The sequence below is a fragment of the Echiichthys vipera genome, assembly GCF_963691815.1.
Source record: "Echiichthys vipera genome assembly, chromosome: 7".
In the NCBI taxonomy this organism is placed as follows: Eukaryota; Metazoa; Chordata; class Actinopteri; order Perciformes; family Trachinidae; genus Echiichthys; species Echiichthys vipera.
Window position 1 is genome coordinate 8,752,149 of NC_139832.1, and position 17,122 is coordinate 8,769,270.

General features: G+C 43.1%; 1 protein-coding gene across 1 annotated transcript in view; it reads left to right on the top strand.

Moving 5' to 3' along the window:
* Positions 1-17,122, top strand: part of LOC310949731 (membrane-associated guanylate kinase, WW and PDZ domain-containing protein 2-like) — a gene marked incomplete at its 5' end in the record, with an annotated part of 86,875 nt that overhangs the window by 16,790 nt on the left and 52,963 nt on the right. Inside the window, one exon of the mRNA XM_083917260.1 lies at positions 6,024-6,140. Within this exon, the coding sequence (XP_083773386.1) occupies positions 6,024-6,140 (117 nt within the window). The remainder of the gene's footprint in view (positions 1-6,023; positions 6,141-17,122) is intronic.

Below are 17,122 nucleotides of genomic sequence, written 5' to 3' on the forward strand. Positions count from 1 at the left end.
AGAGATTATATCTCCACACTGGCCTGGGAACGCCTCGGGATCCCCCGGTTAGAGCTGGTTAATGTGGCCCAGGAAAGGGAAGTTTGGGGTCCCCTGCTAAAGCTGCTGCCCCCGCGACCCGACCCCGGATAAGAGGCTGAAGATGAGATGAGATGAGATTGTTCTACCATATTATCTTTACTTATTGAATTACCAGAAGATATGACATATCGTGATATATATCATTATTGAGATGGAAAACTTATTGCCCAGCCAGCCCTTGTGCGGAAGGTAAATGTAAGAGTGTTACAACTAATCATACATATCCATAAAATAAACAGGTACAAAGCAGAAAAATAAAAATGTCAGTTTGGTGTTATAATAGAACAGCAGTGATAAATGTATGGCAGGCGTAAATCTGGTGAACCTCGTGTTTCTGTTTTGATGAAAGAAAATCTGTTTTCTCATCTTGTGAACGTACATGCTGGTTAGCTCGGCCGCGGGCTGGATGCTATTTTGAGGAACACAGCTTATCAAGATAAGTGGCAGGTGTTGGAGTGTGAGCTTGACCTGCTAAGGGGGGTTGAGGGCAGGATTAACAATTTTCTTATCTACCTCCAGGTAGAAAGTTGTATTATTAATATCACGCCTGCTTTGTTGCATCTTTAATGTTCTCGCATTGACGTTTCATCCACATGAAGGTCTTCACAAAGACACAACGATGAGCAATCTGCACAGGAGAGTCAACGGTATCGGCGTATATGTGGTCTGATACGCCCTGATATGAAATGTCACTTTTACAGAACATATAATGCAGATAACGAAGCTTGGGGTGCTTTAGAAAAGGTGTCATTACATAGTTTGTGATTTTGTTTGTACTTTATTTTCTCCGTGTTCATTTCTTGAGTTGGTTGACAGTGTAATATATTGTGTATATATATAATGTATAACAAGGTAAAACATTATTTAATTAATGTATTTGTTTAGTAAAGCAGCTTTCTGAATACCTTTGCAGAGTCACATTTGCACAATCAATATAGATAGTCTATTTTCATTGCAGCTCAAAAATCCACTATATTGGCCGCCATATTGGTAATCAAAAATCTAAATTTTCCCTCTAAAATTGGTATTGGTATCAGTCTCAGGCTCAAAAACTGGTCGGGCCTTACTGCAAAGATCTTAATTATTTAAACAAAGATAGAATAAATGAGGAAAATGTTTGCATTGATTTGAATTTGGTTTTAAGATGAGCGTTTAGGGATTAGGGTTAGATGGTTATGTTTGCATTTTATGGGTCGAAGAGAAGAGTGAGCTGCATTTCCTTTGGCATTTTAAAAAATCACATTTGAAAGACTTTTGATGATGAAATTATTTTCCTGTAGCTGTAACATCATTTTAATATGCGTTTATGCGTGATTGTCACGTATGTTACTGCGTTTTTTCTTTGTTCCATCTCTACCTCCATGTTTGCCAGTTAGCTGACATGATGTGTAAACAGAGTTTCAATCGTATTTGAGCGACGCTGGGCAAGTGTACATACGTATTTTCTGGCTCAGGGAATATGTCACAAAATATTATGTAGCATATACTTCTGTTTTCCGTATTGTTTTTCAGACGTGCCTCCAGTAATGAGTTCATAATCGAATGCATTAAGAATACAATCAGTTCAGTTTGCCAAGCCAGTGTCAAACCGATATAAGTGCTATAATGTGATATTAAGTTTTGACTGTGCCTGTAGTTTGAAGTGTTTGACGTGAATATGAACACAACCAACTAGTAGAGATTAAAAAGTTTAATTTTGATACAATTATTAGCATTTGGAGTAAAGTACACTCCAGTTCTGTTTGTGTATTTGCTGTTTAAACCACTGTCGTGGAAGAACAGCACCTTGTTACTTCATTGACCTGCTGGTGATCTCACATATACATTTGATTACTGTTAGATATCCATTGCATTCAACGATGAAGTTAGTAGCTAGTTAATGTAGTTAAATGACATCTTAGATTTGCTTATTGTCCCAACCACTAAAGTATATCTTCATAGTTCGATATGTTGGCCGTTAGTGAGCAAGAAAATCTGAAACTTGAGATCAAACTACCAAATGTGTGTCCTCATCCAACAAATCGCTGTAGTCAAGGATGGATTTGTTTTTCATTTTTGCTGCGCTGTGTGTGAAATGGCAGAGGTCCTTTTGGGAGTATGAGTATCTCTTGTTTTTTGCTGCACGTTGCATTGTAGGACAAAAATGTCCATTAATGCTAAAAAAAACCTGCTGATTAGGGGGCATTGTGATACACAGCACGTAAACTGAAATGTCCCTTAATCGAGTCCAGTCGGGCGGGGAGATCTGTCTCTACCCCCACATTTCCTGTCTGCCCCTCAGCTATAGTGTTTACTATTGAGGGCAAAGACGACCTCGGATAGCAAATGATTTTAGTGTGTTGGCATTTAAAAGTAAAGAACACACATTACTGTTTTCCATTGTTGTTGTTTTGGTCTCAGTCGAGATTTCTTGCGTCAATTAGTCATTTTTTAAATGCATTTTTCATGCTGAATAAGTTATTTCCAGGTAACATTTGAGCACATCTCTGGTAAATACCCATTTCAAACTGGAAGCTTTTGTGGAGAAACTAAATTTTACAGATCTATTGATTTAATCGATTAATAAATGAGTGAACAATATTGTATGAGTAAGTGTATAAGCATTTGTTCAATCAAGGACAGCCCTAAGAATCACAGTTAAAGTAGATATTTTGAATTAAATTATTTACTCTGAAACACAGAACCAGTCCTGCACATTATAAAGTGGTGTGTTAATACATCTGCTGTATAAATACACCTGCTTATTCTTTGTTGCTAAGGCAACAAACAAAGGCATTAGATTATAGAGTGTATGCCACAAACCATCCATACATCTCTCTGTAAAACTGTTTTCCTGTTGGTTGACTCCCAGGCTTTCTTTGGTCAAATGAAAAGCTGTACCTGATTGAAAATACTCACTGGATGTGTCCTGATGTTCACTGTCATGCAGTCAAAGGCTCAAAGCCACCTGTTCCCCAAATGGTTACACAGTTCTTTGTGTTATGCAGGGTGATAATGTTTTCTCCACATTTGGATCCAAGCAGCATGCTAAACACTCATCGGGAGCACAGTTAACTCACTCAGCTGTGGCAGAGCAGACGCATACTCTGAGATATTGGACGTATAAATTAAACAGACAAGCCCATAGAGACCCATCGTACCATTGCATCATGTGTTGATTGATAAGGTGCAGGCTGCTGTAGTGGAGGGAGTGCCAGCAGCCTCACCAGTAATAGCGGTTTAGCAGCTGCTGCAGATAGGAATGTGGAGCTGACGGCTTGAATGGAACACCATTTTGATGTCATAATGTGACCTGCTTGGACTAATGTGAGGCTTCACTGAGCATGGGCTTCACTGATTGCTGTCTGCTATGATGAGTTTGTGATTGATTCAAATTTTTGGACATGTATAAAATTGTCTTCCTCACATTTTTCCCTGCTTTAGTTGAAGCAGCCACCTACGGAACAAGTTGACTGTGATTTTCTCAACACCAGCTTTAACTCTGAGGTTGCTAAATTAGCTTATTTGAAGAGTTATACCAATAAAGCTTTTTTAAATACACCCGTCCTCCTCCACACTCAGCTGTGCCCTGAGCTCGGTACGCGTATCATGAGCATGTGTTTGTTTATTCCTTGTATTTAGACCAGACATTGCCGAAGACAGCGCTCAAGGCATCTTCACTGGCATCTGCAGCTGTGAGCTCATCATCCCTCACCCCTCATCCCTCCGGGTGCATATGAGTCTGCGTTACCTCAGTGGGACATATGCCGCTGCTGCGTTTCACAGTATTTCTATCTGGTCAGTGACGTTTACACAAGGTCAAACAGGGAGAGCATCTGGTGGATGAGACGCAGAGTGTTTGAGGAATGTCAGGGAGCATCTGGGTGCACTCACACAAACACACACACAAACACACCTACACACACACACAAACACACACACACACACACACTCAGTAATATAGACACACGTCTAGAAATGTTTCACACATAAACATTTATTTTCTGCACTCACTCAATGTCTTTCTCTCTGAGTCTCTTGCACACACACAAACGTTGACCATACAAATGCACAAACACTCCAGTGCAGTGACAGCAGCAGCAGATAGGGGTCGCTGCAGGACTGTAAAAGCTCTCTGTCCAATCCGCTGGCAGGTCGTTTGGAGCCCGGCTTCCCACTGGCACATCTCCTTCTCCTCTCTTTTCTCCCGACGGTCGTCGTCTCTCTCCATCTCTCTGCGTATCCCTTCCCCCTCATCCTCGTCGTCTTCTCTGGGATTAAAATTGGCTGCAGCCAGGTGCTCTGTGTGTATGTGTGTGTGTGTGCTGGAGCAGCGGTGGTGAAGCAGAGGCAGGAGAGAGGACAGTGAGGTTTTACCGAGGAGGCAGAAGATGTGCGGTGGTTGGTTGCAAGGCTAGAGGACGCCTGGGAGGACAGGCTGTCTGTGGATGTAAACCTGTGGAGAAAGGACTGCTTTTATCAACACCTGGGCTGGCTGCTGATGAGGTGCCTGGTCTGCACTGCCTTTCTCTTCACTCTGTCTGTCTCTCCATCTCTCTGCACATATATCTGTGTGTGCTGGTGTGCATGTATAAATATGTGTGTGTCGGTGTGCGTGCACGTCAAAGATTTGGCCTGTGCCTGAATACATAGCTCCAAGATGTGATGTTTAGCAACCTGAGAACTGCGACAGGACTAATAATGTTAATCTAGATTTCATCCTGTCTTCCTTTGTTTTCTGGCTCTTTCCTCTCCTCTCCTCTCCTCTCCTCTCCTCTCCTCTCCTCTCCTCTCCCCTTCTCATTTTCTCTCCTCTCCTCCTCTCCTCTCCTCTTCTCTTGCTTTGCTGTTTGTGAAGCAATTCACAGGGCTTCCCAGCCTCGCTAAAATGGTGTCAGTTTACATAAGATGTTATTCCAAAAGGATTCACTATTGCAAAATTACACCTGTGTCAGCTACATACATACAGGCATCTGCACAGTCTGCAGCGCAGAGAATTTCTTCTCCGATGGTACGCTGTATGTTCTCTTTGACGGGTGGCCGCTGCATTAATCTCAACCGATAGGCCGAACGCTGTCAAGTCAATTTGGCAGGAGGTCGCTAGAATATGCATGAGTGAGAAGACACGCTTTTCATTTGTAAATGCATGGCATGTAACCTCATCCCTCCCGCTGCCTGATGTGATAGTCTTGCATATCAAATGTTGTGTGGAAAATAAGTTCTCCTCCTCTCATCCTCCTGGGCTTTTTTTGGTCTGGGATGAAGGGAGTAGAAACACTTCACAGACATTTTCATACAGTGTGCATGTGCAGCACAGATATGTTGGCCTGCTCTTAGTCATCTGCCTTCACTCATGTTTGTCATTTAATTTTTTACTGTGCTTCAGTTCAGTGATTTAATGATGAGGGAGGCAGCTTTTACAGAAGATAATAAGCAGAGACAGGCCGAGAGGAGGTGGTGTGAGCTTCTGTCCTCTGTAGGCCTTTGTCACCCAACCTGCTGACACAGCACATTTAGCCCCAAGGGGAACACTAGTTTTGCACTATTACCATGATCTGTGTGTGTGTGTGTGTGTTTACGTCAGCATGTGTGGTAGCCTTCTGTGTGGAAATCAGTGCAAGCTTTCAATGTGATTAAGCCATTTTGTTTCATATTGTATGACAAAAGCGTATACAAAATATTTAAACTCAAGATGAAGGACTTTTATATATATTTTGTGTCTTTAGAAACTTTCACACTAGAATTAAAGTCCTGTGTGTTTGAGTGTAATGGTTGCGGAAATTCTAACTTGTTTCCAATACAGTGTCATCCGCATCATGATCGATGTAGAGCCAATCTTGAAACAAAAACCAATAAGATATTTGGATATCACTCTGCGACAAAAGGTCACTCGCAAGGCTTGTGTGGCGTGTCATGTTAAGAAGTGAAAGCTCTAATCTCTCTCTTCCTGTGTTTCCGTTCAGGGGGTGTGGTTGACAAGGATTTGCGGCACTACCTCAACCTGCGTTTCTCCAAGGGCTCAGTGGACCACGACCACCAGCAGATCATCAGAGACAACCTCTACCTCCGCACCGTTCCCTGTGAGTCCACATTACCCGCCTCTCTCCTTCCTTCTGGCCTCCATCGCTCCTTCAATCTTTCATTTACTCCTCCTTGGTCTCCTCCTCTCCTCTGCCTCTGCTGAGTGTCTGTAATTGTCTTTTTCATTGTCTTCCTCTCTTTCTTAGATATCTATTTCCCCCTTCCCTCCTCCTCTAACAGCTCAATTTCGTTCTCTTACACTGTTTTAGTTTTCCCTCCTGGCCCTCGGGACGTTGCCCTCGTGTTTTTACATCACACACACACACACGCTCTTTCTCTCAGTCTCTGGCCGTCTATTGCTCCTTCTTTTCCTTCAATCGTCCGGCTGCTGAGCTCTCAGCCTGGGGTTTCCACGGCAACCACCCTCTTGTCTCGAGGCTTGCGTTGCCTTGACGCCCTACCCCCCTTCAGCACACGCTAGACATGCACAACAGACACGCAAATATACAAAGATAACACATCACCCTCCTGGATACATTACTAAGATGTTGCTTTTATCTGTGTGTGAGAATCTCTGCACAAATCCTAACACTGACACTTCATGACTGTGGATCGCTCGCGGACTTGCGTTTCTGTGCTTATATTGTATGTTGTGCGTTTGCCTGTTGCCTGTTGGGGGACGATATCATTGCTGTGATTGACATCGAGGGGACGTCATCTTCAGCAGCTCCGCCTGCTTTCAATACACCAAGCAGCTCGTGAATCAGCTTCTCTGGAGACCGGAGCTGCTGTGATGCTTGACTCTGAGGACTACACACGTTACTCCTTACATGCAGCGTGTGGATTGGTGGACTGTGATTTAGAGTTTGTTGAAGGGCTTTGTACTTGCCTGACACGTTTCAGTACCCTCTGTTGAGAACCTGTCATGCTGTCTGGGTGTTTTTTTCCAAGCAGAGGTGGTTGAGTTGAATACACCGGCCTTTTGGCTGCTTTTGAACAGAGATTCTGGTGCGTAACCATGAGAAAGCAAAGCTAGGATTTGACGTCAGTCATAGTTGTTTTTGCGTTGGCTGAGCGCTTCCTACTATACTAGATGTCTTCTGCCGGTGTGTTGAGCTGCTGACACAGAAGTGATTGTTTAATACTCTCCCACAGCTGCACAGTTCCTGAGCCTCTCTCTCTCTCTCTTTTTCCTCTCATCCCTCCATTTCTCCTGTCGTCTTCATCTCTTTGCTTTCTCTCATGTTCCCCCTGCCTCTCCCTCCTTCTCTGCCTCTTTGATTTCTTTTGGTCACCACCTCTCTCTATCACATTTTCACTCCCTTTCAATTTTAACTCCAGGCAGCCCATTCTCCTTCTCCTTCCCTCTCATTTTTTTCTACCTTTCTCAGGTTGTTGGCTGTGTAATAGTGCAGTGAAGGCAGACTGACAGGGTGACAACTGAGGTGATGGGGACTGGCTGAGGTTCAACACTGCAGGTCTTTACACACTTCAGGCCCTGTCATGGCCTGGGCCTGTTTTGGGAGCACGAAACCATAGTTTTGTCAATTTTCAATTATAGCCGCCATCCAGCCCTTTATGAGAATGGAAAGACAGTTATTCTGTGAGATGTGTGTGTGCTGTAATGACATCCCCATAATTAACTGCCTATCACTTAACAAAGCTGATACAGTGTAATGAAGATTATAGGAATTCCAACTCATAGACCTCCTGCACGGCAGCTTTGAATCAGACGTTGATTTGAATTACATTTAAAATGTGTGATATTACAGTTATTCGCCAAATTCGTCTTAATCTCTCTGACCTTATTCAATTTGGCTTTGGTCAGAAGGTCGTCCCCACTGCATATGAGGATGTTTCATATACATTCGCTGCATGACTTCCTGGCAGCCTGAAACACACAGAAACAGGCGTTATTCAACCCATCAGAGTGACACAGCATCAGACAGCTAAAAAACAGGGATGATCGTCCTGAGTGCTGGGCTGCTCGTGCCCGCCAGGCTGTTTGTTGTTGTGGTTGGGAGCGTTATAAAATCAGTGTTTTTCTCCCATGTCTGCAGCGCTCTGACCATGCTGTCAGTGTGAGTCTGTCAGCTTGACAAGCAGACGCCACTCTGCATCACAACATGCTGTCACACTGAAGGACATCGTGGGTGGAGGTGTGTGTGTGTGTGTGTGTGTGTGTGTGTGTGTGTGTGTGTGTGTGTGTGTGTGTGTGTGTGTGTGTGTGTGTGTGTGTGTGCACCTAGAAGGCTCAGAGGCTGGCATCAACTCCTGCATCCTGTTACATCACTTGGCTCCAGGATTGGCACTTCTAACCCCCCAAAATAATGAATTGAATGTGAAAATTTGCTGTCTCATACGACGGTCGCACATGCTGTGTTTTTGCTGTTGCGTTTGCATGTGGATGTTTACTTATTTACAGGTTTCTTTTTCACAAGCATACACGCTTGAACTACCATGCATGCCAAACACTAACAGGACTGCCACTTTAAGGACGGACATATCACATGTTTTCACTAGGATAGGGACTTACACTTATTGAATACTGTTAAAAAATATTAAAGATAAACCAGATTGTGCAAGAGTGAATTAATACATAACCAAAAAAGTCAAGCAGAGAAGGAGAATTTGGAACAGATGTGAATGGTTGTAACTTTTTATAAGGTTGTCACAGTTAGATTGTCTGTCTTACTCTTCAAGCCCTTGAGATAAGACATTTGCCAGCACCAGCTGCTGAGGAGTTTAGAGAAGAGTTGTAGATGCTTCTGGTCTTTGCATACGAACAGTGTGAGTGCCCCTTTGATATGAGTGCAGCTGAGCGTGTAAGACGTGTGAAATGGGGCTAAAGGAGTGGGAAGATCTGGAAAAAATATATATAGGGGCGAGCAGAGAGGCGGCAGTGTTGGGAGAGGGAAGATGATGGATGTGGACACGAGCAAAGAGGCTCTGCAAGAAGATGGAAAAAGGGTAGAAGACAGGAGGAGAGGTGGTTAAGAAGAGGAGATCAGGAGGCGAGAGATGGGGAGGTAGGAGAGGATGGAAATTGAGAAGGCAAGAGTCGATGCCAGAGGATGGAGGGATGAGCTGAGGCGTAAGGAGTAAAAGGGCGGACGTGCACTGAATGGGTGTTGAGGGAGATATGAGGGAACCTCGTAAGTCATTCCCCAGAGAAACATCTCCTCCCCTCCACACTACTCAGAGGCATCAGTAAAAGGCTCTATAAATAGCTCCAACAGTCAGCAGCACGTTTCTCTACTCAGATAGCCTATAAATACATGCAGCTTCTGTCACTTCACATCTGTTGCTATAGCTGCCCCGCAGCATTGCAGCCTCCGACAGGGAAACCTCCTCTGGAGACGACAGAGGAGGAGCAGATCAAGATGTTGATGAGGAGGATGGCCATTATGCTCAGGATGCTGATAGGGCTGACTTACGCCGCCGATAATGACGGCAGTAATGGAGATGTTTATTGTGATGACAGGAGGAGATTAATGTGCACAGTTCTGTCTGTGAAATGTATGCAGTTTACCGTACTTGTGCAAATGCTCACAAGACTTTTTGACTTCTCCTTTCAAAATGCTTCACATAGCTCTCTGCGGCATCGTACAGCTTTGTTAACAAAACAGCTAATTTCATAACTTAAGTAATCAAAACCTACCAGAACACTGTCAACATGTCTCAAACTGTTTTCATTCCCAACAATATCGATAAAGAAAAGTTGCATCAACAGATATACAAACTGCATGTAGATGCATAAATGTGTCTGAGTCTTGTAAGAAGTCTTTGTTAGTTCTTTGGTAGTGTCAAATGTATAAATTGTTTGTTTTTTAAACCAACTTTGCATTACAAAATGAATCCACCATATATGCATAATATATTTTAAAAGAAAGTATGAGTATAAAATAGTGTATAGTAAAACGTAATACAGACACAGGTCACAGACACAGGTGTATTTCACTTCAGCAGTATCACTTCTTATGTCCTTGTTTTCTAAGAATCTCCTTCACAGTCTGATTCATCATTTTCTTCCCCGTGGAAGATTTTCCCTGTTTATTGATGGTCAAGGAAATTAAGGTCCTTAAAAACTTGTAAAGACTGCGTTTTGTCAATTTACTGTATGTGCATACAGAAACGTCAACATTATTTGACACACAAACATTTGCAAATTAGTCTGTAGAAATACACAGACAGCACTGATGCTGGCGCTTTAGTTAAAGTAAATTGAATTTTTTTTTGCTCTGTGAGTGTATTTGTTTTTTTTTTAATTCCCTCATGGTTCGGTCATTAGAGTGCTGTTTTGAAAAAGTGTGAAGCGGGATTCGAAAACAACAACCATTTTTGCCAAAACTTGTTTTAAACCACTTATTTTCCTTCTTCATAGATGGATTCTTCAGAGTAAATTGCTTTCAGGAGTTGAAAAAAATAAAGCAGCAGATATTTCAAAACATAGGAATGATTGCGGTTGAAGCCTTATGTTGTAGTTTTCGCTGCTTTAGTACGTTCACGCTTGAATGACCTTTTGGCTCAGACAACATGGACAACAGTGTGTGCTGTTCTAGAAAAGTTGGACTTCATTCATTATGCTATTGAAAATGTACTATCCGATGGACGCTCACTATAAATACACGAGGGACGAAACCTGCACCTCCAAATGAACAGTCAGTCCATTCATCTGTGATGAACGTCTCCAGCAAAGGAAGCTGTCTTTGCAGTGAGACACCAAATTCTCCCACCTCCATCTGTGTTTGATTTTTAATTTGACTGGCCGAAGAAGAAAACTATATGATTTGTGCATCCAGAAATATGTTCTGAAATTAAACCAAGAATGTAGGTTCAGTTGGCTGAAACACATTGGTTATCAATCGTAAAATGCTCTTTTTAGATCGCTGATTGTATCAATTCAGAGTTGCCAATGTGGATGTGAGTGGGCTTTAACCCTAAATTGGTGTCTGATGATGGTGATGATGGGGCAGGAAGAGGAGTGAGGGCAGTTATTTGAGGACGTTTGTCATGATGACTACAGTGACATTGATTGACGTGATAAAGATGAATTTATTGTGTGTGTGTCTGTGGCCACACTAAAAGAATTTATGTGTAAGAATATACATGTTTTTTTTACACTGACGCATTGATTATTCTGTTTGTGTCGAGATTTAACAGGCTGAACTAATAAATAATGAGTGTTACAGACCATTCTCTGTTGAGGTTGTGTGTGCTTGCCTCTATATGACAGAGACAGAGACAGAAAGAGAGAGAGAGAGAGAGAGAGATTATTCCTCAGAGACTCTCTCCTTTAAGGGGTGATTTGCCTGGGTTGGCTGACGTGCTTTGATGTGGTTCTGTGCTCCCTGCGGTTTGATTGGCACACTGGATTAATGTTGTTCCACAGATGAAAGAACAGGCACTGGAATTAGATGAGTTTTATGAAATGAAAGTAGTAAATATTGAACGTGATTTAATGAATTGGTTATGTTTGCTAAGTGCTTTCCGTGTTAAGCTCTGGACAGGTGTCGTCTCATCACTTTCTTTCCTCTCCTCTGTATGATCCTGTCATTCAGCAGCTAATCACAAAATGAAGTTCTTCTAAAGCCTTTTTATTTGCGTTTCCGTTCCCGTTTCTCCTTTTTGTCTGTGCTACTTCTAAGATCGGAGTAATGTGCAGTGATGAGCCAGGTGCCCATGGAGCAGCTCGTCCTGTGATGGTCAGTAAGTGCTGACACCTCTAGGAGCTTGACTGTTAACTGTGGTCAGTCTTTACCAAACCACACACACACACACACACACACACACACACACAAACACACACAAAGAGCTGGTGTGCTGTGTTTGGTATGCATATGTGTGTGTGTGTACATCATCATGACCCCCAATGTCGTCCTGCGTCAGTCAGCTCTGCAAACTAATAAAGGTGTTTTTCAGCCTATCTGCGGATCGGCTTCCATCACCACAGCCAGGACGCACATCAGTACAGGAGTAATTTCTCAATGTCCCCCATGCACCAGCTCCACCAGACACCAATCCACTGAGCCACACAGTTGTCTTTAAAGCCGCTAGTGAATCTGACAGGGACACTTGGAGACAGAGACTCCAGACTTGATGCAGCTGTTTATAACTCCTAACTCATTTCTGTGGAGAAGTGTTCTTAACTGAATAATTATTTGTGCGTGAATGACTTCCTTTGGCATCAAACTACTTAGAGAATTAATATAGCATGAAACAAATATTCGCTATGTGAAGATAAAGTGGCGTCATGAGCAGAGAATTAAGTCCATCTCCCTCTGTATGTGTTGTAATCCGAGTTTCTCTGTGGTTTGTTTTGATATCCGGTCTGGCCGCATGTGCAAGTTGGTGCTCATAGCATGAAAAACGTTGGTATTTCAAGTATTGGGGAAAGGCCTGTGATATGTGGAGGCAATCCCAGCCCAGATTTTTCCCATTATTTTTATAGATTTACATCCGGGTTTCCCAGTCCTCCCAGCCTGTAGCCCCCTTTGGAGTCAAACCTGTCCACATAAACACCAGCTGAATTACTCTGAGGTAACCAGGTGAGCTTCAGTGGCCAGGCTGTGACAGTAATTGATGGATGTGGTGTGTGGAAGCACAAACCTGCAGCTCTGCAGAAGAAAGAACTCAAGCTGAGGACCTCTGAGACTGTAACTAGTAATATGGCTGTGTATGCAAAATACACATAACTGACATAAATATTATTTTTCTACAGCTAATGGAGATGTTGCCGCTTGTTACCATGGCAAGGCTGTGTTGCCAGGCACTGACACTGTTGTTGTGGTAGCAGACACTCCTGTCAGTGTTGCCATGTTGCGTCGCTGCATCTGTAGCCTGGGCTTTGTAGTGTAAATAAGGACGACTGTGTGTGTGTGTGTGTGTGTGTGTGTGTGTGTTTGTGTGTGTGTGTGTGTGTGTGTGTGTTTGTGTGCCTGATCGTACCTTTCCTATAGACTGGCTGTCACACTTTACATTTGCAAACCGGGAGGAAGGAAGCGGAAGAGGGAGGGTGAACAGTGAGAGGGAATGAGACGTGAGACCAAAGTGCGAGACGGAGCTCGAAGGAGAGACAAAAGAAAAGAGGAGGATAACGAGGGGTAGAGGGAGCGGATTAAAAAAGAAAGAGAGGGAATAATGGGGACAAAGAGCACCAACAGAGGAACAAATGGATGGGAGTGCAATGAGGTGAATTGGAAAAAGGGGGGAACAAGGGAAAGGATAATAGAGGAGGGATAGATGGGTAGAAAGATTGATGTGAGACTGAGACAGTGAATGAATAAGAAAGCAGCAGTGTGTGTGGAGTGTGAGAAATGAACTCAGACAATCCTCAAATTCCTCTCTGCTCTTTTCTTTGCTGCTGTGGTGCACTGCTTGCTCTGTGCTGAACAGGATTCTGGGTAAACAAGTTTCGGGTTTTGAGGGCAGCGTATTCTGCCTCGGCATTTTTTGTTTGTTCGGTTGCAGGATTGTGTCTTGAAATCCAATGTTCCCTTTTTATTCCCCCTTGGGTAGTTTCAAAATTGGATAAAAATGTTATGGTTGCACAATTACAGTGAATAGGAGTCATTTTAGACATGTTTTCAAAGATTTTACTGTGAAAAATAGTAAACAGTGAGACATCTTGGGATTTATGTTCAGCTGCAAAACATGCACGTGCACGTGAGGGACCTAGCAACGCATCCAGCATGGTTGAAAAGCTCAGACAAACAGCAACATGTCTCTTTGGAGATGAAAAGACATACATTCAGAAGATAAATGTGTCTCTTTCCACCATGTGCCGTACTGTAGGTTACATACAGTAAGCCCAGAGGGACAGGTGTGCTATCAAATCTGTACCAGCCTGTTTGAATCCTTTTCATCCCGTCCACCTGGGGATTATCGTGAAAGAGCCTCACGCTTTTTCACCTTTAAGAGAATATTTTTAGTTCCTGTTAAATTCAGTGTTACCTCTGTCTCTGTAACAAATTCCCTCAAACTCCCAAAGCAGCCTGATGGCTCTGATGGATGATACGCTGAAACCAGGAGGGGTTTGTGAGAGAAACACAATCCATATATCTGCCGACTGAGACACAGAGCTGGAAGCTCAGGTGGGACCATGTGTATCCAGTTTTTCTCATCTGGGTTTGTTGCTCACTCCAATTAACATACAATTGTTCATGTATTCCAACTACAAATACTGTGGAGTCATTTTTTTTCAACAATGAATCTCAAAACTCTAGAGGACAGAATGATACCTAATAGCTTTGCGTCTACAGCTTAATTATTAATTAAAACAGTTAAATCCAACCAAGCAGAGCGATTGGACAAGAGGCAGTGCATGAGTGCTGATATACAGTACATCACTGGAACTTTTAACTATATGTATCACTCCGCTTTACACGTGTTTTTACCGTTAAGCAATTAAGGGTTGTTAGCCTATCCCTCTAAGATCATAACAAACTTTGCATGTTAAACATATATCCACAAATAACATTTGAGTTAAATTATGAACGGTCATCAGAAGAGGATGAAGGGAAGGAAAGGAGCCTGGACACGTCAGTGCTAACCTCCAGATTTACGCCTTAGCCCTACACCTCTATTTCCGGCATTCACCTATAGGAGTAGGGATGTCACAGTTACCTTTGGCATTATGGGGTTGGGCTGAGTGAAATGGGATTGGGCCCAAGTCTCAAAAATATAAGCTAAACATCAACATTCAGTCCGTTAAGAAGAGCGAGCAGAATACAGCATGGGGAGCAGGAAATTATGGAGCAAAGTAACATAACTGTCTGATCAACTGTTAACTGTCAGAATCACAGACTCTTATTTCACTTGTCGCACAATAAATGGAAACATACAGATAAATGTTCGATATAGCTGGCCTGTGGTGATTTGTAGACCTAGTAAACACAAAGAAGCAAGTTAGTGCGCAGAAAAATGATTGCGTTGCTTGTCAACAGTCCACTTCCAGTCCAGTATAAAAGCAATATCACGCTTGAGGTTGTAGTGTATTGAATATCATCACAGCTGTGATTCGGTGGAAGATAATGATGATATTCAGTTTCTCATGTGATATCGCTTCATTATTAATATGAAACGCACACTTGGCTCCCCGCGCCCTCACCTCCTCGTTCCCATATACTCTCTGAGACTGCAGAGACCACCTTCCCCCATGCTTTGTTATGATAATCAGTCCACCGATAGTCTATTTTTAGCTCTGAGTCTCCCCTGCTCTGCTTCTCCAACTCGGTGACTTCCTGTCTAATTATACAAACATACATATGAATACACATGCATAATCCCAAACTCACTCGCAGGGCCTCTGTGGATGCACAGCGAGGTTAACCAGTCATGCCTCCACTCCTCACTGTCTCTCTCACTCTGCTGCTCTCTCTTACAGTTTTTCTCTGCTTGCCACTCTTCTGCCACTCTATTATTTAGCAAAGGTCTTTGTCCTCTTATCGTCTGACACCCAGCTGAGTTATTTCAGTATATCAGCTATTTTAGCTTTTCCTCCAAATGGAATATCCTTGTTATGTTTCTACGTAATCTCTCTCTCTTTTTCTCTCTCTCTCTCCTTCTCAACGACTCCCACCAATGTGAAAATATTCTGTAGCGCTCGGTCGTCATGGTTGGAGACTGTCTTCACCCTCTAAAGTGGCATCTCCAAAGCTGTTCCGTGCTATTATGGATTTAAGTCATTTAAGCCATAAATATGTACGGCGCTCATACTCCTACTCGCAGCGTCACCTCTTAGAGGTTTGGCTACACTGGCTGATTGTAATGCAAAGACCATTTTTGGCTCACAGCCGACTTTATCCTTTATTTGCCAGAGCACGACATTCAATCAATAGTCAGCAGCAGCAGCAGCAGTGCTTTTCGCTCAGGAGGAAACTGCATCCTCAAAGTACAGCCATTTTTAAAAAACGAGTACATGTGCAGCTTGTCCTACTTCGTTCTAGGATCCATCCTGATTTTGCAATCTCCACTGTATTTAACTCGCAGATCAGTCTGGTAACAGCAGGGAAAATTTAGAGATGGTTGCCAAGCGAGCGAACCGATCAGCGTTGGTTTTGAGGTGTGAAAAAATGAAAAGCGACTGTTCCGTGCAAACAACATGGCGGCTTCCGCGGATGAGATGAGCGCAGCTATGGAGCAAGCCGCTCGCTAACGTTATTTTCTCTTGGATCCACTGTAGGAATATGGGCCGGGCTCGTGATATTGTGCCTTTTATCCCTAAATTTGCGTTACACAAACAGCAAATATCCTTTACCGACATGTTGTTTACTTTCTGAGCTTTACCTCGACACTTTTTGTACGTCATACGCTTCGTTGATCTGATTGGTTGATTTTGCCCGTATGTTGGTGTTAGACAGATGGTTTATCAAATCCCAAAAAATCTCCAAATGAGAGTTCCCAGATTGATATTCTGAGCAAATGAGAATCAATCAGAATCAATACATCTGGTGGAGTCAGGTAAGCTTTGTTCAGCTCATTTATTAAGGCTCTGTTTAGGAGTTTGTGTGGCTGTGTATAAAAAAAATCTAAAGATAAAATCCACTGAACTGAAGACATTTCAGCTGTCATCCACAAGGCTCCATAAATTATGGATTGTGTTTTCATCATTGTTGGCCTCTACCTGGGGAGAGGAGAGCAGAGAGCAAGGGAGAAAACAGGCGATGGGCAAAGAAGCTATGAGTAGAAATGTGTGAAAAGGAAAGAGGAACAGTCTGCCTATCTCAAGGCCTGATAGTCGATCAATATCCCCAGCTCAGATCCAACAAGATGCGCTCTCTCTCTCTCTCTGTCTCTCCCTCCTGCCCTCCCTCTTTCTCTCTCTCTCTGCTCTGTTGGTGTGTCCAGTGAAGGAAGCTGTGGGAGAAGGCCATTGGCAGGTCATCAGTATTCCAGCAGGCTCTGCCTACTCTGGTGTGGGCAGCAGAATAATTTCATTCTGATCTTACAGATCAATAGCTGTACCCAGTGGAAGGCGACCAGCCCCGCCTGGCTGGCTGAGCTGCTGCGGTATTCATTCAGTAGCACTACACATGAGATG